Consider the following 27815-nt stretch of genomic DNA (forward strand, 5'->3'; position numbering starts at 1 on the left):
TAATCTCTCAAACTTATCATCTTAAACTTTTTTATGTAAAAATCAATTTTTGTAAAAATCAATCCGTTCCATACAGCAACTATTCTCTCAATTTTGTTGTTAACGATGGTGCCAAGTCATGTTTTGATGCAGTAGACTTTTTCAGTGTCGTGCAAGAAATTTTTAACTTCTCTTCTGCATTAACTCATCGTTGGAGTGTTCTTGAAAAACACATTACTTCTCATACGATAAAGCCTCTGAGTGGAACGCGTTGGGAAAGTCGATTTGATGCTGTCACTCCCTTGAGGTTTAATATGGGAGAAATTTATTCTGCTCTATAAGAAGCAACCGAGGATCTAAAGCAAGATGCGTTTGCAAGAAATACTGGAAAAAGCCTAGCAAAAAAAAAAAAAATAAAAAAAATCAGAATCTTATGCAGTTTAGTAGCTTGGCATTCAATTTTGTTCAAAATCAATTCAGTGAGCAAGTACCTTTAAAAAATAAACAGTAGTCTAGAAATCGCTATAGACTTGATAGGCAGCGTTCAAAACTTTTTGAAAAATATGAGAAATGAAGAAGGTTTGAATAGCGTCATTACTGATGCTAAAGAACCTCCCGACATTTCAGAAGTAAATCCGGAATTTCAAACAGAAACACGAATTCGGCCGAGATTGATAAAAAAACAGTTTGAATACGAACAGTCAGATGAACCAATTACAGCTTGAGCTTGAGCTTGATTGATCACCACCGGTTGCCACTTCGTTACTGACCAGGATCGAACGGAATTGCACATGGATTTTATCAATTATTGCATGGGATTTTTAGCTATTCGATGTGCATCTCCAATGATCCCTGCATGCTGATCAGTACCGACGCCTGCCGGTCCAGAACGTAGATCAAAAGAAGGAAGGAAAGCAAAGTTAGTTCGATACTTGTTGCTACTAGAGAGCCGGATATACTCCTGCACACTCCACAAGCATCACGGGTATGGAGGAGATTTGTGTTAGTATGTTTTGTGGCATTCCTTTTCGAAATTTCACCGTATGTAGTATCGCGATTCTAATTCTATCGACGTACAAATGTTATTTCATTACGAGAACGGAGTGGAGGGTATGTATGTGTGTATCGCGGTTCTATCGATGCAAGAGCAATGATATTTCAGAAGCATATCAATGTTCTCTATCGCTAGGTGATTCTAGGGAGTGGTGATGGTGGTGATGAGGAGCCTGAGAATTAACTCATGCTTAAGTCCTTTGATAATTAAAAATGGCCTGCTTCTAACAAGATTCGAGCTCACGACCATCTGCTTATCAAGGCGGACTCTGTAACCTTGTGGCTACCAGCTCCCTCAGTCAGATGAACCAATTACATCAGAAATACTTTCTTTCAAAGTGAATTTCTTCAATTCTGTATTGGATGTTGCTATTGCATCTTTCGAGGATCGATTCCAGCTAATGAAAAATCACAATTACAATTTCAGCTTCTTGTAAGATATTCACAGTTTAATGGGTTCTAGTACAGATCAGTTAGAGAAAAGTTGTCTACATTTACAGAAAACCCTTACACACAAAAAAGAGTGTGACATCGATGGACATGAAATGCACCAAGAACTTGTTATTCTGTCACATATGTTGCCAGCTGAGACGACTCCAATGAATGCGTTAAACCACATTACAAAAATCAACTGATTGATACTTTTACAAATGTTTTTGTATCTTTGAGAATTTTACTTACTTTACCCATTAGTGTAGCAAGTGGCGAGAGAAGATTCTCAAAATTTTAACTTATAAAGACGTATTTACGATCGACCATGTCGCAAGAACGTTTGTATGGCTTGGCGATGATATCGATAGAAAGACAGGTGCTTCAAGAAATTGATATGTCGGAAACATTAAAAAAAAATTGCAACATTGAAAGCACGAAAAGTTAATTTTCGAATTTTTAACACAACACATGCTATCTAAAAACATTTTCGAGTCTATAGAAAATGCGTTTCATATGAAATAAAAACTTGAGGGGGGGCGGCAAAATCAGTCTTCGCCTGCAGCTCAAATCAGCCTTCGTCCGCCCCTGGATGCAGGCGACATTAATGTCAAGCTAGATCGATACTTTCACACCGATAAGTTTTCGATACTGAAGAGAAACTTTAAAATCGGGAAATATTGTTGATTGCTACAAATTGTCTAACGAAAAAGCCTTGTAGAAGTGCGCGGATATGATCCATCGCGTTAAAGTCTTCTACAGTTCAGAAATTTGGTTTGTGCTCTTTTTGTAAAAGACACCTACAGGATTGAATATACCCGCTCATTTCTAAGGCGGTTTTTCATGCCTCTTGTCTGTGCAGAGCAAAATCGTAAGCGCCGAATTTGGCAAGAAGGCAGGTATTAAAGAATAAAAAGCCAGGATTTCCGTGTTGCCCTATATTTCAAATAAGACCGCAGACGCGCGTATGCTGTTGCATTGATTTGTGTGTGTGACATATAATTCTGTCACCACTGTTCCATTCTGGTACCATTAGTCTATTGACCGCAGGGATACCAAATATGCAGATTTGTCTTCAAAACGCAGATTTTTAGAGTCGGTGTGCAGATTTTTATTGATTCTCAGATAATTATATTTTTTCCAGAGTCTCTGCAGATTTTTGTCAGAGTTTCTTTATATTTACGCAGACTTTCTCAACATCTGTGAAAATTTTTGCAGACTTTTGCCTGCGCGAACGCATTTTTTCAAATCACAGACAAATTTTTTTCAGGCTTTGGGCAGATTTTGTCGGTGTTTCGAATAGTTGCTTACATTTTTCAAAAACACCTGGAATCTCTGATTTTCCGTATTAATTTTCAAGAAAAAATGGTAGCTTTTCATAGACCTGTTTCAAGTAGCAGGCAGAGTATCGATACAGCTGGTATCGACGCTCTGCCCTCGATATCAACCTGGCATCGATACCACCAAGGTAAAATTATCGATACTTGAGTATCGATACTTCTGCAATTTTTGGCCAATGCTAAATTGGGGCGCCGGCCGCTGTCGTAAAATTAACACCAACAAAAAGATGCATATTTGCAAGGTTTTTTCCGCTAGCAGCAGCATAAACATCAGAAACAGAAAGTGACAACAACAATAACAACAAAGTCAGATCGATTGTATCCGTTAGTGTCGACTGTGCTTGGGAAGAGAGGTAGTGATTGGCTGCGCGGTATGATTTAGACAATAGATATTAATTACCAATTTTTCAATAGTGTATCTCAAACAATAGTTTGTTTTTGTTACATAAATTTAACCGTAAAAGAATTTCTGATCGATTGATGCCAAAACCTCGAAAACCTGATTATAGATGACTGCGAAATAAGCGATCAAAACCTGACCACTTTTCTCTGTTTTTTCCTGGTTGAATTACTAGATTTTCAAATTCAGGGGCCTAGCTTCGATATAGACGTTAGTCAACGTCAAAAAGGAATATTCAAAGAATATTCGTTATTTTTTTAAGTATGACTACACTTTTAAAACATTGTATTTTTTGTATTGCACATCACTAGCGCAAAATGAGATTTTGATTTTTTTCTACTGTTTCGAAAAAGGCAGTTCTTTAATGTTTTAATTTTTTAGTATTCATGTACCAGTATATGAACTGATACTACTTTAATATAATTTACTCAGATACTTAGCTAAACATTGTGTCATCTATTTTCGTCTTATAAAACACTTGCGGCCTTCGGCCGACTCTATTGTTCGAGTGTGTGCTGTCCTTACTCGCTACCGCTCGTTCGGACTTAACTAAGGGAAAGAAAAATCTGTTTGAATAATCCTAGAAAACCAGTAGATCAGTCGTTTGTGAGCGAGAGGCCGCCGCTTCCGACGGCGGGTCGCCGGCCGGCTCGGACTGCGGAAACCACGGCGGCTTAGTGCCGCCTCGGTTCCTTGCCCTCGATTATGCGTCTTCGCCGCATTAATTGCTTAATGGTAATTATATCCAACAAGCCTTTCAGAGTTGTTTGAGTTACACCTAACATCGGGAAATTGCTCTCCGCGGCGCCGTGAGTCTTGAGGACCTAAGACAAACCAGTTTACGCGTTTCGGATCTGATAATTTAGCTTGATTTGCACCTCCCGCCAAAACTGGTCATTGCATGCGACCAGTTGAAAAGATCGGTTTCCAAATAATTATTAACAATAAATGTATGTTGTGTCAACAAACAAATGTACAGTAGCAGATTTGGTACCGTGACCAGTATTCACATCTATTTGGCATCACGTACTTGGCTATCGTGAGTCAGGTGTTGCTTCTAGTGAATTGGCCATTCGTGCCCTTTGGAATTCTAACTTTTATATCTCCGCCTTTTGAAATATTCTGCCTTTTGTATATGGTCATAGCGTTCTGCCTTTCATGATTCTGCCTTTCGTGCTTCTGCCTTTTGTGATTCTGCCTTCTGTGGCGAACCCGTTGAAGAAACTTTTCAGATTCAAGAGTTATGATATTTTAGCATACTTTTTATTAAAAGTATGAAGCTAAGCGACCATTCATTTTTATCTAGAAAATCCGAAAAAGAATTGAACAATACAGCGGTCATCTCTGAAGAGTTTTCGAAAACAGTTTTCTCCAAAACTTCCATCTTATGTTAAATAGTGTTGCCTTTGTTGATGAAGACCAGTGGAATCTGTCGCCTGCAAACTTTCCAAACCATCACAGGAGCTGCACATTGAAACGACAAACACTCCTTTGGAACTCCGAAAAATTGTCTCTTGCTGCTGCCCACAATCGATTATTTCGTGCATTGTGTGGTTGCTCCAGGACAAATAGTCTCACATCAGGAAAAAATGAATTCATGACCAGCATTCCGTGAAAGTGATTGTTATTGTCAATCAATGAACTTTTAATCACTTAAAAGTAAAAATATCACTTCGAATAATGACTTACATTTTTCTATTCTGCATCTTTAACCCAATTTTCTTATTCTAATTCTAAGTTTAAGTTAAATAACCAAATCAAGGAGAAAATACACTAGTTATTCCGCTTTTTTCCTAGTTTTATTTCAAAATTTGATTTGGTTTCGGCTTAGCAGTCTCAATGAAAAAAAAAAAAAAAAAAAAAAAAAAAACAGCGCTAAACTTCATGAAGTCGTCGCCAACGTCTCGATCTGGTTGTTTGGGACCTTCATCAGGGCTAACATAGTATTTTTCACCAATGTATTAGCAGAACGGACTGATAGTCGAGCCCTCTCAGCTCGAATACATCGTAAAGCAATACAGTAACGCTAAGAAATCTAAGAGTGTTCAACCCTCCGCGACGAGCTCGGAATTATTCACAACATGCTGTTTCATGAGATCATTTGATCAATTACACCATATTGTTAACATCGACATGCCGCCTGCAATTGAAAAAAAAAAGCAGACTTCAACTTCATGATTGTTTATTGATTGTATTATTGTCTTAAATTTAGTGTATTTAACTATAACCCTCTTGTGCCCAAGTTAGTTTTTAGACGGACTACGAAAAATCACAATGAATCTTTATAAAAATTTTTCAAGTATTGATTGAAGCTTTTTTGAGGTTTAACTGAACTGGGCACTAGAGGATTAATTACGGATAACGGGCCCAAAGTATTTTTTTTCCAGAAATAAACTAAACAGTAAATTGTTTATCAACGATAATACATTTTGTTGTTGTTATCGATGAAGGATCCCGAATAACATACAAAAAGGGCATGACTTGAATATAATCAAAATTGTCTAAATTTTAATTCAAAATATCTTAAAACATATGAAAAAAAGTTTTTGTTGTAGATAACTACCAACATTTAACATCATTGGAGTACAGTTATACCTGAAAATGTTGAAAACTAAGTTCTTAAACTCAACTTCACGAAAAAATGTTTTATTTCTCCCTCCTGGACTTTTTACAAATAGTTTTTTTAATGTCGAATTTGTTTTTACGGCAGGACTATACCGTCCCGGACTACAATTTGCAGCTGAAAAAAAAAAACACTTTCCGAGCAGTTGCAATGGTGTGCGTAATACCAGAGGTAGCTGTCACTTTTTTTTTGGTCATTACCGCCATTGACTTTTTGTCGCGTTTGTGCTACTGTTTGCCAATTTACTGAAAATGACAAAATAACAAAATAAAATAAATAAAATCCAACCTGATGTTTGACACGCGAAGAGCGATTATCGCAGCAAACCAATTTTGACACATTTTTTTTATTTTGACACATGTGTGAATGTGTTGGTGTCTTCAAAACTGCACTCTGTTTCTTTCGCGGACTGTCCGGGACAGAAAAAGGGTAGTCCGGGATGGTCCAGAAAATGAAAAAAAAAAGTGACAAAGTGTAGTCCGCGGGGTAGCTACACCGCAAAAGCGAAAACGACATAAGTTTCCAAGAAATAATTTTCAAATAAATTCATTTTTTTTTTCAATTTTTTTCAAACCAATTGTTTTTCGCAAAATGTATTTCTCTGCACTCGTATTGCATATCTTACTTGGACAGTTTTCGTATATATGCAAAGGTTTCTTGGCTCAGGGCGGCGATAAAGTTTTTTTCACTAATTTACCTGATATTTTTAAGCATGCGTAACAATAAGAGTAACGAAGATGAACGAAGCTCTGAAATCCCAGTGAAAAAAAGAATTTGATCAGATATGAAACCATAGGAGTTTTCAAAATTTTTAGCCTTTTATGCTAAAAAAATCAGTTTTTGCGCCTTAAAAAGAATCGCATATCGGTTAATTTTTTTTTTGAAGATCAATACAAAAGAAAAGGGTTTAAAAATTATTTATTTTTGCACTGCATAATTAATTAACGTTACCCCATGAAATAAAAAAATTGAAAAAATTGAAAAACAATTGAAATAAATCAAAAATAAATGATAGAAAATTGAAAAATAAAATCAAATACAATAAAGGAAAAAAAGTTATGAAATATACCCAACATAAAAGAAAAAATTATATGAAAAATTAGAAAAACAAGTCGACGTCTGGCGTTAATAGTAAACAAATCAATATACACCGATAAAAACGGTTTTTCGAATTTGACCGCATTTACATAAAATGTTTAAACGATATACAGTGAAACCTCCAGGAGTCGATATCGAAGGGACCATCGACTCATAGAATACATTTTTGTAGAGGTCAATTATTTATACAATATATTGCATAAAGTTGTGTACAGTATTTCTCGTTATTTTAAACTCAGGATATTAATTAATTTTATCAGTGAAATTATCTAGAGAATCTAGAGACGTCAATACACAATGCTTCACTAAACGGTCCTGACTGATTGTTTCCAAAACAGCTGCGAGTTTGCCAGATATCGAATGAGATTTTATTTAATGATGTTTTTCCAGAAAAACTTCACAATTCCAGAAAAATTGTTCAAAAATAGCAATATGTAAATATAATGTTTAAGTAATGAAATGTTAGATTGAAATAGTAAATGCAGTAATGTTATAGATAGTCAAATAGCAGTTCTAGAGAAACATATACCCCGGTAAAAGTATCTTTTTTTATAACAAGAGTTAAAAATAATTGTTAGAAATGAGAGAATTTTATATATGGTATTCGACAGAGATTTGCGTAAGATTGCTGTAGAAAACCTGCCGGACAAAACTACTTTCGAAAGCGTTCGTTTGTTTTCTACAACACAGTTCTAGCATCTGTTAATATCATGTATTTAAATGATAAAATAAACATACCGTTGAAATCAGAACTAGGATTTTTTTTGGAAACTATCAAGCTTCTAGTATCGAATCCGGTCTAGCCCATCATATTTGGACAACAGTCAGCACATTATATCTAAATTTCTTAATTTTCTTCATCTTCAGCGCGAATCAAGATTCCATTTACTTTTTCACGTTAGAAGAACGTGGAATCTTAAAAACGGTATCGGCTCATGGAATCCAAACAACCGGCATAGTTACCATGCGTGACCATGACCTTGATGACCATGAAATATCGACTACTGGGAGGGAGTTTGTATGGGGAACCGAAGGGATTGAAAATTCCATCGAGGAAAGGAGAATATCGACTCATAGAACATCGACTCATGGAGGTTATAGTGAAACCTGCTAAAAACGGTTTTTTAAATTTGACCGCGTTTACATAAAATGTTTACACGATATATGTTATTGTTTTTGTGCAAGAAATGAGTTTTCGTACTTATGATGGGTTAGTCAGAAATAAATTTCTTCTTATTTATTCCAAAACAACAAAACATCTTCGTTAACTGATGAAAAATTTTTTTTTTCCTTTTTCGATTATAAGGCAAGGGAGGATATTTTCGGAAATAGAATCTCAAGGGTTGGGAACAACCTACGAAGCTAATATTTTGTATGATACTTCTTCTCATCTTAACGTACCATACTGCAAAAATTAGGTTTGTACATTTTCCGAAGCCCAGATATTCTATTTCAAATACTGCCGAAAATATCCTTCCTAATTTGATTGTATATGGTAAAAAAACTGGAGACTAAACATAATAGAATCCGACCTGTAGATATGCTATTTTAGAAAATTACGATTGGGTCTAAGCTCGCGAGGAATAGTTCTCAACCCGCGAAAAGTACTCGCTTCGCTTAGCCAAAAATATATGCTATACATCATTAAATTCAAACACGGTCGATTAAATTTTTGCGTATATTAGGATCATTTTAACTGGAAGCGCTCATATTTAGCTTAAATTCATTCAAAATCAGGTTAATTGGTTTGCACTGGATTTGTATTGAACTCTAATTGGATTGGATTTGGATTGGATTAGATTGGATTTGGATTGGATTTGGATTGGATTTGGATTGGATTTGGATTGGATTTGGATTGGATTTGGATTGGATTTGGATTGGATTTGGATTGGATTTGGATTGGGTTTGGATTGGATTTGGATTGGATTTGGATTGGATATGGATTGAATTTGGATTGGATTTGGATTGGATTTGGATTGGATTTGGATTGGATTTGAATTGGATTTGGATTTCGATTAGATTTGGATTGGATTTAATTTAGATTGGATTTAGATTGGATTTGAATTAGATTTGGAATGTTTTTGGATTTGATTTGGATTGGATTTAGATTGCATTCGTACTGAATTTAGATTGGATTGAATTTAGACTGAATTTAGATTGGATTGGATTAGATTTGGATCGGATTTCGATTGGGTTCGTATTGGATTTGGATTAGATTTGTTTTGGATTGGATTTCGATTAGATTTGGTTTGGATTTAATTTGGATTGGATTTTGATTGCATTTGAATTAGATTCGGATTGTATTTGGATTAGATTTGAATTAAATTCGGATTGAGTTTGGATGGAATTTAAATTGAAGTTGAATTGGATCTGGATTTAATTCAGAATGTTCAGTTAGATTTAGATTAAATATCGTTATGATTTGAAAAAAAAATTGAATTGAATTTAGATTTATATTAGAATGGAAAGAATTGGATTTAGATTGCAGTTGGACTGGCTTAGGATTGAATTGAGATTGAATCTAGTTTTGCTTTAAATTTGATTTGGATTAGATTTGGATTAGATTTGAATTGGATTTGGATTGGGTGTGGATTCGATTTAGGTTGAATTTGGGTTAGATTTGAGCTGGATTTAGATCGAATTTGGATTGAACTTGGGTTGTATTTGAATAGGAGTTGGATTAGATTTAGATTGAATCTAGAATGAAATTCAGTTAGATTTGCATTGAATTTGTATTAATTTTGGAAAGGATTTGGAATTGATCTGAATTGAATCAAAATCGGATGCGGATTTGATTTTAATTGAATTAGGATTAGGATCGGATTTGAATTTGATTTAGATTGGATTAGATCTGGATTGAATTTGGACTAATTTTTTGAATAATTTCGAATAGGATAGATAGAAGTTAGGCGGCATCCATAAATTACGTAACGCGCATAGGGGGGACGGGGGGGGGGGGTTAACTTTGAGCGTTACTATCTGTTACATTGTTACATAGGGGGAGGTAAGATCAGCGTTACGTAACAAAAAACTCAGGAGGGACTTAAAAAAGCGATGCTCGCTTTTTGAAAATCTCTCCTTTTTTGCTTTTGTTTATTAGGCAAAATCTTCTACAGCGTTCCGTAATTTTCATGGGGGTGTTGGCGTTGTCGTTATGTTTCGTTACGTATGGGGGGTAGGGGTCCAAAACTTGGGTTTTTTGCGCTACGTACTTTATAGATGTCGCCTCAGTAGTAGATTTTATTCAGATTTGTATTGAATGTGAATAGGATTTGTTTGTTTGTTATTGTTTATTTCTAAGTGTATCATCTGACATAGTCTTAATAAAATTAAGGATAACCATTAAAAGGAATTAGACTTAGCTATTCTATGTTTAAAACATGACTAGGCTCGCCAAATTCAAAATGATGCTCGACAAAGTTCGTACGATGGAATTGGGTTATAAGCACCGAAGAGGGCCTCAGCATACGTTGAGATGCACGAAAATTCATCAAGGACAGCAACTTCGGGGAATCCAGTTCAGCATTCAAAACCTTGATAATGCATACAGCCTGCTGTAATTTACGGCGGTGTTCAGAGTGTCTAGTCCAAGCAGGCGGCAACCATCCGGGAAGGGTGGCAGATTCACGCCAAGGTAAATCTTTCAGGGCCAATCGAATAAATTGTCTCCGTATACGCTCAAGGCGCAGGTTCTATGAAAGCTGATGCGGACTTCAAACCACACTTACGTTTTCTAGTAGAGGGCGTACAATTGAGCAGTATAGACGATAACAATCCTCGATGGTGCGAATCGTCACGTATATTTTCTAATCACAGGCGTAAACTAATCTGCAACCAATCCCAAGTGCATCAGCGACATCGTTGAAGAAAATAATGAAAAGAAGCGGTCCTAATTTACAACCCTGTGGTACACCAGATTTGTTCGTGAACGCAGACGATACACCAGACACCACCAGACTTGCAGACGATACACCAGACTATTGCACAGGAATGATTCGAGCCACTTAACAAACCGCGCGGAAGCACCAAGACGGGAAATTTTGTTTAGCATTGTTCGATGATCAATTCGGTCGAAGCAGCTTTTTGATCCATGTAAATAACGTCAACCTGTACGTTTCGTTAGAGCTCAGATTTGTTGTTACAGATCGTACAGGAACAAAACCATGCTGGTCCGAAGAAATGTAGTTGCGTGTGCAATTCAATACAATACAATACAATGATCTCAAATAATTTAGACGCGGCTAACAGATTAGTTATACCAAGGTAGTTTTTGACATTTCGACGGTCACCACTTTTGAAAACCGCAAACATATAGGAGTGCTTCCACACCTCAGGAAACCTTCCTTGAGCCAAAGATTTGAATTGAAGTGAAACTTCCCTTGAGCCAGGGATTTGGATTGAACTGGCTTGGGTTTGCAACAAATATGTAATATTCCAAATATATTGGATAATTTCAATTCAAAAGAAATTAATGTTCATAAATTGAATTTGGATTATATTGCTTTTGGAATGAGCATTGAATAACAAAGAATTAAATTTGGCTTGAATATAGATTAAAGTAAAATTGGATTTGTTTTTGGTTTAGGTAATTAATTTAGGTGATTTAACCTTAATATGGATTAAGATTGATGTAAATGATGATTGAATTTAGGTTGAATTTACTTGTAAACTCGGATTATTCAATTGTTGCTTTTATTTATTGTTTCAAAGAAGTTTTGCATATTTGTATTTTACGTATGTTGTTAATGAAATCTACCATAGAAGATTTTTTTTTTCATTCACGGAATGGTTATTATTCAAATTATTCTAGAAAGTTTTTTTTTCGTTTTCTCACGTAAAATGTCGCAAATTGGTACGAACCATTTGACATTTGATTTTTTATACTACAAAAATTTATAGAACAAACAGTTTCAGTGTTTCGTACGTTACTGATCATAACCAGATTATTGGTATTGCATTTGACTGCAAGGATTTGATACATGCCCCGGATAGTAAAAATACGTCCTCGATTCGCATACAGCAGTGGATCAATACCGGTTCGTTTACCATCCCTGCCGAAAGGTGAAAGGCACGGCCTCGGTAAACGTTCCGTTACAATTTCTATCGCTGTTGTCACACGGGTACCGCGGTACGCTACGAGTACAAAACCGTGCCACAATTCAATAAGATCAACAAAATACCAACTAGTATAGAGTCTGGATGGTAAATATAGTAAAGGCACTCCCTGCAGAGGGACCGACCGCATCCCAGGCGCAGGGAGTATCACAGTAAATCTGAATCCTGCTCGATGGCGTAACCGCACGTGGATCGGGCAGGCTAGTGCTGTTGTTCCGCGCTTGGCATCAACCAGGACACACACGTCAATAACAGCGAAACTGTATAAGCATACGAATAACATGCAAATAAACACACGTATCTGTACCTGCCCTCGATGATTCGACGGTGGAGAGGGAGAAACAGCACGCCAACCGTCTAGTTGACCAGGATGGATTGCAACAATCCGGGATTTGGATGTTATCGGCTTGATGGGGTAGCAGAGTGCAAGAGAGACAGAGGGAAAACATACGAGCTCGCAACATGAGCTATTTGTCACAATGAATTCGGTGTGGCTTATAGGGGACACCCAGCACTGGCACGGTCCAGGACTGACCGCACGCTTTGGAATGGTTCGTTGAGTGGGACAAGTGCATAAATAACGGCTCCAAAGCATCCACCAGGATACGTCCCACACTTTCCCGCATCCGCCACGGCCGGACCTGCTGTGATGTAGCAGGCGACAACTACGTTTGTTTCGTACCTCCGGATCCGGGCTTGTTGTCAAAAGCTTGTTGTTGGGGATAATGGGGCATGCAGAAAAATGATACAGGTTCTGTGGTGGCTGATCCCGAGGTTCAAGTTAAATTATAGGAATTTCATAGACGAATGAGAGATTTATGACAATGTATTCGCTATTTTAAGCAAGAAGCGAAGCAATCGATAAGTGAAACGCTCTGTGTTGTTGGTGATTCGAGATTCGTGCTAGACATAAGTGGTTATGAGCTTGATCTTGAACGAAGACTTGTAGAATGTGCAGAAGCAACTGTTATGAATGCGTTTTTTTATTTATTTTGCCATTCTTGTTATCGTTAATCTACAGGATTAATAAAACAGTTCAAAATCTGCTCAAAACCATTACGTCTCATAATAAATATTACCACAATAGAAAAACGTCGTCGCATTCATGTCATACCCCTCCGGCGAACGAACAAAGCTCCCCTCTTTCACGATATACATTTTAATAGAATATAAAACAGGATTTGCAACGAGTCTATATGGGGATGCAGAATGCACTTTCCCGTACACTCTTCTCTTGCCGTACGATACAACGTGTCTATGGCGACAGGGATAACGATGATGGTGGCGTACGGCAGATCATAGCACTTTTTTCCTACCTCCGTGGGGCGGTTGTCCGGGAAAGGAACGAAGTGGATCATAAGTTGAAAGGGATTATCACGCGCTCCCGTTCGGTAGGCGGATGCAAACTAAAACATTTTCGTTTCTGAAAAGATTAAAATTTGCGCCGGCTGACTGATTTAAAACAAAATTTTATATATACCGCTTCTTTATCCCCCTTGCTTTCCCTAAAAGCTTATAATAGCACTTTACCAATGGGGAGATTTAAATAGTTTCACAGAAAAGCTGCAAATTAGTCGCTCCGGTAGACAAAATACGTCTAAATGGGCTTCGGATTTCATTCAGTATGCTAATTACGGAGTGCATTACGATTTTTTTTTCGAATCCCAAACCGCAACAGGAATTACTCATCATGCGTCAAACATGATTCGCACCTGACGCGTCCGCGTGAACTTTATGCCACACACGATGGGTTTTGTTTGGGTATCGTTTGGTTGCCGTTTATGAAATGGCCAGAGCGCGGCTGTCGTTTTAATTAAAATTTCAATTATGTGCCATTCTGACAGACATACGGGTAACTGACTGTACGAGTGCATGCATGAGAGGTTAGATGAAAAAAAAAAAAAAAAAACAATTCCGGGCATGGAATTTGTGGTGTTGCTTAATTGTTTTCTTTATTTGACTGTTTTTTTTTTTCTGCGGATCTGAACTATTAAATTGGGGTTCTCTACATTTTTTCATAGAAAGTTGCACTTTTTTCTGCAATTATTATGTTAAAATTAAAAATTGTTGCTACCACAGTAGGAGGCAAAAACATAAGCTCATGAAAATGAGAATATTTTACCACTTTACACTGTTTCGGAAAGGCACGACCTTCGCCATCGAACCAGTGAGCCATGCTCTGATGGCATCCTTTTGGAGTAATTATTTATTGATAAGTTTCAGTAAGCCAGCGAGCTCTTTAAATTGCGTAATTTTTCGTCTTTACTCGTTATCAAACTCATTGCTTGTAAAAAAATCTCACGTATAAAAGGGTCCGACGTTTGATCAAAAAGTATCATTCGTTTGCGAACAATTCATCGGTTAAGACTGCAGAACAATTAAAACAGTAGCTTCCAACATGAAGGTAACAAAGTGCATCACTGAACCATTAAATTTATCAACTAATTGTGATTTGATTCAACTCCGCTCAGGCGTTCATTGTGTTGTCCATGGCTTTGACTATCGCTTCCTGTGCGGCAGTCGACGATTCCAACGTCAAGAAGGAAAAACGTGGCCTCTGGGAGCTGAGCGACGATCATAGCAACTTCGGATACGATGACCATCTTCAGCACTACGGCGATGATCATCACGAACTGAAGCACGTATCCACAACTATCACCAAGAAGGTTCCGGTCCCATACCCAGTTGAAGTAGAGAAACACGTCCCAGTTCCGGTGAAGGTCCCATATCCAGTTCATGTCGAAAAGAAGGTCCCGGTTGTAGTTGAAAAGAACGTTCCGGTTTACGTCGAGAAGAAAGTTCCGGTACATGTTGACCGTCCAGTCCCATACCCAGTGGAAGTGAAAGTCCCAGTTGTTCACAAAGAATACGTCGAGGTTCCGAAACCGTACCCAGTTCATGTCGAGAAACCAGTTCCAGTGTACGTGCAGAAGCCGGTGTATGTCGAGAAGCATGTTCCAGTGACGGTGCATATCAAGGAGCACAAGAAGCATTGGGGTCTGTTTGAAGGAATTTAATTAGTTGAAGTTATAATATTAAAATATATGTGAATTTTGCAAAAAATCTTGTTTGATCCAAAACAAACGCTTATTTAGTATGCTACTTTATCAAACCGGGTGGAAAAAAATAAGTCATTTCATCGTTAACAGCTGTTCGCCAGTTGGCGGGCAAAAGCACGCGAAAGAGAATGAAACAAATTTACGGAACATTATCACGAAAGGCTTTCTGACAAATTAAAACAAATTTCAGATTACGGCGATATTACAGAATATATAGATATTACAGAAATAACACTTTATACAAACCGCCCGCACATAGAAATGTCACATGGCAACCGGCTCATGGTAGCATCATTTGGCCGTATCACCGAGAGCTTTTCTGTCTATAACACGCATTCCCTGTAAATCCAGCTTTAGTCTACAACGCCACATCATCATTCACCCCGATACGGATTTTCATTTGCTACAGGCGATAGAGGTTCGATCGACTGATGGACGTCTAGCCTCGCCTCGAAGCTCACAAACCAACCCAGCAGCGAGTGGCACGACCGGCTGAGGGAGAGTGTGTTGAAAATGTCAACCATTTTCACAACCTGTATCCGATTTTGCCATCCCATTCTTCGCATCCAGGTCCACAGAGCGGCCAATGGCAGTCGATTATTTCAAACACATTCATCGATAAGGACAATTCTTCGTCGCTAGCCGTGCGACGGAGGAAGGAGAAAACAAAACATCGATCAATCATTGTAGACCGGCAGCGGAAGGGGAATGGGCTTGGGACAAAATTGCCTCGGCATTAGGGGAGGATTGTACAAAACGCACCAGTTAAGCATTGGCGCGATTTACAGCGCTTCAAATCATTTCAAAGTGACATTGAACGTGTAGGATTATTGAAGGATCTTTTTATTATATGTTTATGACGGAGTTTGTTATAAAATACTCAATTTCAATGTCTTTTTTAGTAAAAATTACCATTGCCGCCAAACAGGCCCGTGACCAAAACGCACCACAACAAAGGTCAGTATGCTCCAAAGCAGTAGGCTAATATGCCACTAGCAGAAATCAGCACGCGAAGTGAGAAGCGCTTGAAGTCTCGAAAGTAAAATCAAAAATAATGGAACATGCTCTAAATTGTCAAGCAATCTCCTGCAAGCTCTTCATAGTGCATTCTGCCCCAATTTTAGTTTTGATTGTTTTTAGGTAAAAGTTGACGAAGATTAGTGAAATAATTTGAAATACTCATAGTATTATAAACTCCAAAAATGTAAAGGTTAGGTAAACCATAGTTTTTTTTATTATTTACAAGTCAGTTAATCATAAGAGCTTAAATAAAATTCATGAATAATTACATGTTGGACAGAACCACAGCCAATTGCACAGTTTTTTTTGAGTATTTTGGTCATTATGGTACACTTTTTCATATGAGAACTATAGAGAAGCTGGGTTTTTATGAGAAAAGCGAAGAATATCGTCATAAAAAGCCACATGTGTAAGTATTTTGGGAAATTAATAGCATGGGCCATCTTACCCAACTGGTGCGTCTTGTACGGTTCTCCCCTACGGGGAACATTTTTGCCCGGCTTAGACGTTGACATCGGCCGCTTTCGGTTTGGGGGCCGTCTTGGGGGAGGGTTTATTCTAGCGTATTTTTCTTCACCTTCTTCCCCATGGCACAAGCAACCGCAACAGGACTACACTAAAGAGCGGAGCATCGATCGAGATGTGGATTCGTTGACAGTAACAAAACGTCGCCGACAAATATGGCTTTGATAGCGCGCTCACGCACAAACATACCAACTGCTTACACAAAAAGAGCGAAGGAAACGCAATTTAGACATCGGGTTTCCCGTGTTTGCGGACTTGTTCTTTTTGTCAGGATTATAAGTCGTCGAGCGGTAGCGAAACGAGCATTTTTCCTGGAAAAGCACAGTGGCGCGACGGGTTTTAGGTTATGTTGATACACATACGCACACACATACACACACGAGGAATCCCATTCCGATGGGTGTTTATGGGGGAAACAAAGCGCATTTTATGTATTGTTAGTCTTCATTGAATCGAAGGATTTAAAGGGATTTGTTGAACAAACTTGGCTTTAATCTGATGCTTTCGAATGCCTGTAAGTCAAATGTTCATGGTACCGTGCTGGATCGAAACCCGTACAGTATCGAAATCCGTACACCTTGATGTTTTTTCAGTTTTAAGCATTATAAAAATGAAAATTCATATGATAGTTACATGTACGTTGTACATGTAATCATCATATGAATTTTCATTTTTATAATGCTTAAAACTGAAGAAAAACATCACGGTGTACGGATTTAGATACTGTACGGGTTTCGATCCAGCACGGTATTTCAACTAAAAGTGTCTCCATTTGGAAGCATTGTTTGTTCCCTATTGTCTTTTGAATCTTCTGTCAAATTCTTCTATTATTACTGTTTCTTAAATTTTTGCTTGATTTTATGTAGACAATTTTGGATATATTTGTTCTATCCACTTTATTTTAAGTGCGCTTTTATCTATCATTGTTCCACAGTTACAAGTATATTAAATTTCATTTACATATTTTTTATGATTCATATTTATTTTATATTCTTTGTTCGATGTCGGTAACTTTGTCTACATGTTTTATATGATTGATTTTACGATTTGTTGTTATATTTTTTTTTTGTTTTCTAATCATTTCTCAGTCGATTTAAATTTGTTTAAGAGTATACTTTGTGTGAACTATCGTTGAGTTAAGAGAAAAGCTCCATGAGCTTTTTGACGTAGAAATACGTTTTACGGCAACATACGTAGGGGTACAAAGTGGAAAATTGAAAACATCTAAAGCGTCACGAAAATTGTCCACTTTCAAATGATCAAAACTCATTCAGTTTCCAATCGATTTTCTTCATTCTTACAGCAGTCGATTGGAACATCTTTATGCATCCGTCGAAATACAAAAAAAAAAGTAGATTGTTTATAGAACTACTAGCTGACCCGGCAAACTTCGTCCCGCCCACTTTTGTGTTTAAATAAATAATTTTAAACATTCAAAAATTCATTGATTCCTTGCGATTTGTTTATAGTCTGCGAATGCACGACGAATCGGCCATAGGATATAATCAAGGTCAAAAGATAAATCGTTTGATATGATTGGTTTAATCGGAATGACAACACGCTCGACTTCTGGCTTCTGTACATCACCTCTATTCTGAAAATATCCACATTGCGTGGTATTCGGTCGTTTTCAGCTGTTTTTCTGGCATCAATCTAATTCCGGAAAGACCCATATTGGGTGGTATTGATTTATTTTGGTTGTTTTCCAGAAACTGAAAGTGGTCATCTTTGAATTAAAAGTGGTGCCCAGAGTCAATGCCTGGCTTCTATGCATCATCTTAATTAAGAAAAAATATACATATTGACTAGTATTCGGTCATTTTCGGTTGTTTCCCAGAAGTTGCCATCTTACAATTAGAAATGGTGTCGAGGTCGATTTTCAGCTCCTTGCATGATTCTGGCTCCTGAGAAACTCATATTGGGTAATATTTGGTCACTTTGGGCTGTTTTCCAGAAACCGAAAATCGCCATCTTTGAATCCAAAATGGTGTCTGTGATCGATTCTTAGTTTCTGTGCATCATTCTGGTTCCGGAGATACTCATATTGGATGGGAATCGGTCATTTTAGGTTGTTTTCCAGAAACCGGAAGTTACCATTTTACAATTAAAAATGTTGTCTGAGTTCGATTTGTGGCTTCAATGCATCATTACGATTCCGGAAATACCTATATAGGGAGGAATTGGGTCAACTTCCGCTGTTTTCAGAAACCGGAAATCACTATCTTGGATTTCAAAATGGCATTTGGAGAAATTTTCTGGCCTTTGGGCGTCATTCTGGTACCGGAAACACTCATATTAGAAACCGGAAGTTTCCATCTCAAATTTAAAAATGGCGTCTGGAGTCGAATTTTGGCTCCTGTGTATCGACCCAATTATTTAAGGCTGTTTTTCGGAAAATCTGGTTGAAATATCTGTTTAATTTGTATGGGAGACCTCCCTCCCCTTCCACAGTACAGAGGAGTGTCATATCACCATAGCGAATCGTGTTTAATTTGTATAAGAGCCCTCCCATCCAGAAGCGAGAGGGGTATCGAACCATGATGAAAATATTTTTCGCTCCCAAAAACCTCCACGTGCCAAATTTGGTTCCATTACTTTGATTAGTTCTCGAATTGTGATGCAATTTGAGTTTCATTTGTATGTGCCCTCTCTTACAGAAGAGGAAGGGGTGTCAAACCACCATGAAATTTTTTGAAAGACCTCAACATATCAAATTTGGTTCCATTTATTTGGTTATCTCTCGAGATGTGCAGAAATTTGTGTTTTTTTTTGTGGGAAACCCCGCCCTTCCAGAAGAGGGAGGGGTGTACAATTATTATGGACATATTTATCATCTCTAAACACATACACCTGCCAAAGTTGATTCCATTTAGTTGGTTATTTCATGAGATGTGCAGAAATTTGTATTTCATTTGTATGGAACCCCTACCTTCCAGAAGAACGAGGGGAGTCGAACTATCTCAGTAACCTTTCCCGGCCCCTAAAACCCCTATTTACGAAATTTCACTACATTCTCATATGTTTTGAAGAAAAAGATTGTACTATGGAAAATTGTCAAGCATTGTTAATATGTCGCTTTAGACCTCTAATTGTTCGCTTAATTCTTGCTTTTCCTATCAAGGTTGACAGAATATTATACCTAGTTAAGCAAGAGTGCACAAAGTGGTCCCTATAGGAATCCGCTTCTGCTTAAACCATTCAGTTTACTAATGGATGGCCACTAGCGGGGGTACCATTAACGGTAGTAGTAGCAGCGTCAGCGGTAGATGAAGCGGCACTACTTTATCTTGTAAAACGACTTTATGTGGCAGTGGAAGTAGTGTTGCCATAGCTATTTTCTGTTGGCCATCAAAATTTCAGTGTGGAAACAGCTTTGAATTAAAACTGGATATGAATCTAATCCAGTTTTTTTTTATTTATTTCGTCAAGCAAATGTAGACTACAGTTATAATAATACAATGTTTTCTTATATTCTATACATTATTTCCAGTAGTTAGTCGTTTTTTATTTGATTTCTGCCCATAGTGATGTCGATATTTGCGATTTATTGGGAAGCGCGTAAAAAAAATTGTTTTTGGACAGACTCAATGCGTTCTTCATGTGTTACAATACAGGGATTCCATACAATGCTACAGTATTTCAGAATTGGTCGGACGTATGTAATATATAATAGTTTGATTGTATATGGGTCTTGAAAATTATGGCCGAAGCGTTTTATAAAGCCCAGCATACTGTTTGCTTTGTTGGTTATTGTGTTATAATGTTCTATGAAGGTAAGTTTGGAGTCTAAGAGTACGCCTAGGTCCCTTACGAATTTGCATTTTTCTACTGGTTGATTTCCCAGGAAAATGTCTGTTGGTGGTGTTACTGCTTTTCTGCTGAAGGCTACTGAATTACATTTTTCAATGTTGAGTTGTAATAGACTTTCGTTGCACCAAGTGTAGAATACATTAATTTCATTTTGGAATATTTCGAAGTCTTCTGCATTGATTATTTTTATAAAGAGCTTCATGTCGTCAGCATATACAAGCACATGTATTGATTTAAGTAGAAAGGAAATGTCATTTATGTATAATATAAAAAGAAGAGGACCCAGGTGAGAACCTTGAGGAACCCCAGAAATTACTTATTGGGTTATTGGGTTTGAAAAGGAATTCTAAAAGCGAACTATTTGGGTTCGTTTTGTTAAGTATGACTGCAGCCATTCCAAAAATTTTGTTTCCATTCCGTATTTTTCGAGCTTGAAGGGCAATAAAGGTATGTCGATACTGTCGAATGCCTTGCTAAAGTCCGTATAAAGAGCTTCTGCCGTTGTCCATTACAGTCAAAGTGAAAGTTCTAAATTACAACTCAACAGCACGGCATTTATAAAGGCCGATCAACTACCACAAATCTTTTATTTGCGGTAGTTGATCAGCCTTTATAAAAGCCGTTCTGTTGAGTTGTAATTTGGTTTTTTACTTGCTGAAAGATTTTTTCATTAATTATTGAGTCAAATAATTTTGGAATGGATGAAATAATGGCAATTCCACGAAAATTACGAATGTCAGATTTGAGAATTGGTAATAAATATGAAGTTTTCCAGAGTTCTGGAAAAATTCCATTCTTCAGAGACATATTAAAGAGATGTAGTAAAGGTCGACACTATATCTAGTCAACCGTGAATGCAGTCTTTGTACTATATTTTCTGCTTCTGCTCAAACCAATCAGTTTATCAGTGGATGGCCACTAGGCCGATCCTAACTAAGTATCTGCAGCGATAGCAATAGCTGCAGCGACAGTGGATAATGCCTGAACCGATTTTCAGCAGCAACGTTATACCCTATCCCTGTTGCAAGAGGTTGATTAACCGCGAACTGGATCGATTGGCATCAAGCAGAGCTGCATCAGGCGGTGACTTTAAATAACTCGCTGTCTTCCCTAACGGACAGACCAACAGAAAAAACAGCGGCATTTCTTGAATTTCAAAATGGCGTCTGGAGCTGGTTTCCGGTTTCTGGGCGTCATTCCGATTCCGGAAATACTCATATTCGATGATATTCGGCCAATTTTGATTCTCATCCAGAAATCAGAAGAAAAATTTAGCAATTTTTTGCACCACACTTCATTTTCTGCTTGGTGCTATGCTTCTGTTGCTCACAGAAGGAATTAATTTACTTGCTGATTGCACTATAGGCCAAAATGTTTTCAAAGCTGCAAAAACGTGGTCGAAACTATTTCGACTTAAAAAATTATTTTAAAACCGCAGTGTCTTCAGTAAAGTTGTTCCATTGAATATTCTCCATGCTATAGAAGTTGCAACTTTATCAATAATCCGCTTAACAGTGAGACGATTTATAAAATAAGAATCCCCTTTGTTCGGCAGTTGCAGCACGTTTAAAAACAAAACTTTTGTGAAGACATCATACTTCTATCTACCTTTTCAAATGGACTTTTGTAGAGTTTTCTAGAGATTACCCCTAAAAATCAATTGTTTTCAATTGCCTTTTTATAGTAATTTTTTACATTTTTAGAATGTTTAACTTTACGAAGCAAGCAATTCCTTCAAAAGAAGTTTATTTTTATCTCTCATATTTCTTTGGTTATTGACGATTTTTACTAAAATAATGCACTAATTTACACTAATTATTGACGTAGGACTACGTCTTACCGCACTATTTCGAGATACAATCTGCGAAAACTAAAACGAAAGTGTAACATCGGGATGAAATTTTTCGAACGTAATAAGTTTTTGTTTTGTATTTTCTCCATTTTTGTTTTATGTTATTTGTGTGTGTGTGTGTTTTCGTTATTTTTGTTCCCTCGTTATTGTTTTACTTGGAGAGTTTACGTACTACTGTAATTTTTTTTTTGTGAATTAACGCTACGACCCAAAACATTTTCTTCAGTATGTACATCATGTTTTAGTTTCAGGCAGAATGAACGTTTTCTGGATGATATTTATTTATGAATTATAACACCCACTCTGTAAAAACTTTCTTTACTCGAATGCATTGTCTTGCCAGAGAAGCGACAGCATTCGTGTCATCCCATTCGCTTTACAGATTGTAGAATTTCGCTACTTTTTCCCACCAGTTTCAGTGACATTCCACCTCCCCCAATTTCGCTGCAACTACTCTCTAAAAATCCCATGAATAATAATTAAAACTCTTGTGCTCTTCGCTTTCTCGCAGTCAAGTCAAAAAACTTTATCTCCGTCAGAATGGAAGCGATTTTTTGTTCGTTTTTAGTGCTGCTTCGTACACTGAAGTTTACATCGATCTTGTCACCCTCACCCGGTTCGTCCAACTCCAGGGCATTCTTGCTCCATGTGCAGTTTGATGCCACTACTACATAAGCCATATCAGGAGACGAACCGATGGAAAAGTTTGTCTAATTAAAATTATTTATGAAACTATAGAAATAATCTTCCCTGGCTGACTTCCGCTCTAGGAGGAAAAGTTCGCTCTGATTTCAGCCCCATTTGTGGTGCAACAGTGTGTCATATGACGCATCGCTGGCGACATAGTTTTAAGTGCATTCCGTGCATATATTGTGCTGCTTTGTTTTTTCAAAGAATCAATAGGATCTCCTCGTTTTATAGAACCACAACAAATGCTGATTTTAGCTGGTTATAACATTAAAGCAGACTCTGATTCCAAAATCCCTCGTACCTCGCTAGTGATAATGCCGTCATTAACGGATTACAGTTACCATTTAAGTGGTTTACGATGGCGGCGAATGAAATTTCGTTAGCTAATTAGTATCTATGAATACCGCTGCCAGTAAAATAATCCTTTCGTCATAAAACGAACGATGGCCACATTATCCTTCAGTTGCAGCAGCCGCTTTAGCTCTGGTTACCCAGCTAATTAGTCAACGTCAATGCCGATATGATACTGCAAGCTTGGTTTGAGCTGCGAATCAGAAATAATGAGCCATTTTTCCACAGAAATCATTTTTTTCTCGAAATGAAAATTTAAAAAATTCAAAAACAGTTTTCAGAATGAGTTTCGATTTGTTCCAACTGACGGAAATGTAGGTTTGAAATTTAAAGCGTAGGACCGGTTCGTCGCTTCTGCTTACTTTATGCTAAACCCTTGTTACTTGTATGCGCTGTACTATTTGCATTTTTGGCACTGGGAGTGGTTGGGGCAAGTAGAAGGATATACACGTCACTCAATTCGCTCTTCCAGCACAACTTCTGGGGGGGAATTGAAAATTCGTATAAATGACAACACACATTTCCACTTTTCTTGCTTCCCGCTTGTCAACGGTGACATCCGACACTGGATGCTGTTTTCCATTTGCCGTTTGCTTCGCACTCCTCTGGTGCTGACACTTGTGAAAATATTCAATACCTATGCGGTATTCTTCGTGGGCAGGGCGAATAATTGTATTTTTTTACAGTATCTTGTTTGCCTGCAATACTGTCTTGTGCATGAAAACCGCAGAGACTCCCGCGTACACCCAAGCCGATCTGGTGAAGACAATTATGAAAATCTACGCCCCTGTGTTGCGAACAGAAATGGGATATGGTTGAGAAGTGCAGCTTGATTGAACTTATATATACAGTGGACATGATACTAACTTGATTGACGAATGTGGCTCTGTTCCGAGAGTAGTCTGCGACCTTAGCTGGCCTCATCCATCATGTCTCACACGGTGGTTCTCAATTGTCACAGCACACGTAAAGAGTGTTCTAATGTGAAGTAGCGAATGTTGTTGCTGTTGCTCCTGTGGTCCTCGCTGCCAGAGGGCTGAAGGATGCTGCCGTTTCTTCCTATGACAGGCAATGTCGTCTCTGCTTTGGTGCTCCGAGGGCGTTAATATTTATGCAAGGAGTTTTTTCTCGACCCCTCTCTGGCTCCTCTTAGCATGTTGACATACATATTCACATGCGAGAAAAGATGCGAACTGCGAGGAGCTGCAAATGGCAGCTTAATTTATTGCTGTTCGTAGTTTGCGGTGATGGATTGGTACTTCTCGTATTTAACGAGGCGTAAAATCGTTGGTTCACTGGGTGCCGAACAGCGAAGGTGACAGTCGCCAGTGGAGGTGCTGAAAATCCATTCAACTGTTCCTCAAATTCACGGCTAAGTGCACGGGCGAGTCGCTCGTGTGAAGTGGAATATATTGTTTTTTTTCTTCTATTTGATTTTTAGAAGCACTATTGTTGCTTTATCGCGTCGTTTTTTTTTCGCTTTCAGACGTTTTTTATAGCTGTTTTATTGCACTGTCCCTGTTTGTCTTTTCATGAATAAAAATGGTATCACTTTCTAAATGATTAACCGCTTGTTTTTGACGTAGGACTACGTCTAACCGCACTATACCGAGATACATTCCGCGAAAACTAAAACCAAGATGTAACGACGGAATGGAAGATTTCAAACGGTTATACTGATGTAACCACATGATGGACCACAATAATCGATATGTCGTTGGATTGATAAAATGATGGACAATTTTGTGATTCTCAAATTTTCATTATCACTTCATTGTTAAACAGTGAAAATTGAATAAAAGTTTCAAGGTCGAATATTCACCAACAATGTACCAATCATATGCGAGCACGCCTAGCACAGACTTCATGAATAGTCACCAACTGCCTCCAGTGATATCCTGTATAGCAGTGGCAAAAAAAAATTTGACAGAATCTCCCCGTCCCAATAGGTCAACTAATGTTAGCTTCCATCAGCCTAGACTAAATTGATGTCTTGAAGGTAAAGCTTTTTCGGAAAGTTCGTAACCACCTCCACTACCAGACAGTTTTACGTTCTGCTGTTAACAAATATGTTAATGTTAATAAAACTGATGTCTTGAAGGAGAATATGATGGCACAGGCAACAGTACTGCACCGAGCAATGTATGAACGGAGCGCTGGTTACTCGTCGTCTATCAGTGTAGAAAAACTCGATATTCATTTGTGTGCAGTCAAGCCAAGTGAAAACTACTTTGCCGCTGTTGACTCGCGTGGAACACAATCGAATTGCCGCTTGAATCGTCTTCTTCTTCTTCTTCTTGTTTCGTATAGCAGCAAATATCAGAATTCAATATGATTTTTCGGATGTCGCAAAATAGGCTGCGCCGCCGGGGACAACAAAATGCGTTGTTTATTTTTGAACTCTACACTCTGCCTTTTTTTTAGATTTATTTAAATAACTGAATATAGGGTATTTAAAAGACAATAGAAAACCAAAATGCTCCGTACAGATCTTTGAATATGTAGTTAAACGAGCTGTACTGATGATTATATTTTACTAGCTAAATGAATTGAGTCCAATATGACAATACTAGTTGCATCACGCGGTGGCGGTTTAGAGAAAAACCAAATTCATTTCATCTTTATATTAGAGTTCCGACGTTAGTGTTTGTATTTTTCAATTGAAATTTTTTTGAATTAGCATTTGCAAGAAAATATTACTTTCCATAACCTTACTTGTAATTGAACAACGCTATGCAAAAATTAATTGCTGAGGCTGATGTTGTGCATCACTCTAGCCCAGTTTATTTTCGAAGATAACGGACATATAACTTTCAAATATTGTATCTTCGTTGTTCTTTGGTATCTTGAAACTGATCAAATTTTTTTCTGATTGATCCTGTATACTGATAAAATGTTTAAATTGACCTGAATTGAATGTTAACATGTTCATAAAATTCTATGTCAATTTCAAATTTTCTGTGGATATACATTTTCTACTAAAACTGTAATTCGTTATCGATATTTTTTCCACGAGCTTGTAATTACAGGAAAAAAATTTATGTGACATCTTTGCCGCTTTGTGATCGGTGAGTGAGCCAACTTAAACAAGACAAATAGATATGGAAGGAAGTTTAATTTCTACTAAATCGTACTCAATTAAATATTTTATAGAAGGTTGCCTTTTCGCGCATTAAAGAAAATTCGCTGTATTAGAATGAAAGGTCAATGGTCCAGAAACCAAATTTAGGGGAAAATCAAGTAACTAACTTTTTTACTTTTGTAGATAGAAAACCTTGTTTTACAATTTTATAGCTCCAATAATTTTAAGTAACTTTATAAAATAAAGTTTTTTTCTAAAACATCGCTATAGAGCTCTAGACCCAAATTTTCTCCTAAATTTGGTTTCTGTACCATTGTGAATGTTAAAGAGAATATTTTTTCTTCTAAGATAGAGTGCTGCAAAGAAATAATCAAAATACAGACCCCGTTCGATTTTGGCAACACCTCTGAATTTTTTCTGTTGCCAAAATCGAACCATGAACGGTTTTTCCATGACTTTTTTGACTTTTTAAATGGTCAAAGACGACCTTAAAAGTAGAAATGGCCACCAATGAACTAGTGTTAGTTCCAAGTCGTTTGAGGTGTCGCTTGATGAATTTGGGCTGACGACCTAGATACTTGATATTACCACCGGAACCAAAACACCTTCCTTTTGGAAGATGTTGAGCTTAAATTGGTTAAAACAAATCAAGCAAACTACAAAAGTAAAACGAGCTCAAATCAAACATAGCTTCTAAATAAAATTATAAAATTATTGTGGTCCTACGTCAACTATGCGGTCGTGTCTTGGTTACCACCCTTCTACTATTTTTGTCCCTGATCGGAAACGGTCGACAAACTATCAATCGAAAATCCGGATTCAGGTCAATAAAACAAATGCAGAAGGAAAATGGATTTTTCATACAAATCATTCCGCCACTGTTATTTAGTTTTGTTCAAATGCAATCACTTGACGAATGAGTGCACAATGGAAATTGCGTTTGTAGTTCTATAATCTCGCTAAACAAATACCATCGCTGCTAAGTACTTTTCAAAAACTACATCAACCGCTCAAAATGATTATTTTGTTTTTCGTCTGGTTGATTTCGAAAAACTTTCGCCATGATTGCTACCTATATTTTACGATCAAGAGCTCGATATGTTCGCAATTCTTTTAAGTTAAATTTGCAGATATGATTGAAATAAAGTAAGCAGAGAACAGTGAACCTTTCTTTACTGGAGGCAATAGTCACTGTGAAGGGTAGGAAAATAATTACTAAAAATTGAATTTCAGGGTTTTGACGCTTTTTCGCTTTTCCATACCAACCTAACTCTATCTCTCTGTATTTGAGACTTGAATACGAGTAGTGCGGTGCTTTAGAGGTGTTGGAGCTAAACATTTTGCATCAAAAGGTAAAAAAAGAACTGGTTCCAAAAGAAATAATTTCTT

General features: G+C 37.4%; 2 protein-coding genes across 5 annotated transcripts in view; one reads left to right on the forward strand and one right to left on the reverse strand.

Annotated features, from left to right (window-relative positions):
• LOC129720813 (bifunctional heparan sulfate N-deacetylase/N-sulfotransferase) overlaps window positions 1–27815 on the reverse strand; it is a 328426-nt gene that overhangs the window by 184881 nt on the left and 115730 nt on the right. The window lies entirely within an intron of this gene.
• LOC129720815 (mantle protein-like) lies at window positions 14388–15062 on the forward strand. Its single transcript, XM_055672586.1, has 2 exons — window positions 14388–14441; window positions 14509–15062. The coding sequence occupies exons 1-2, from the start codon at window positions 14436–14438 to the stop codon at window positions 15052–15054; spliced, it is 552 nt and encodes a 183-aa protein (XP_055528561.1). The 5' UTR covers window positions 14388–14435; the 3' UTR covers window positions 15055–15062.

Source organism: Wyeomyia smithii, chromosome 2 (genome assembly GCF_029784165.1).
Source record: "Wyeomyia smithii strain HCP4-BCI-WySm-NY-G18 chromosome 2, ASM2978416v1, whole genome shotgun sequence".
NCBI lineage: Eukaryota > Metazoa > Arthropoda > Insecta > Diptera > Culicidae > Wyeomyia > Wyeomyia smithii.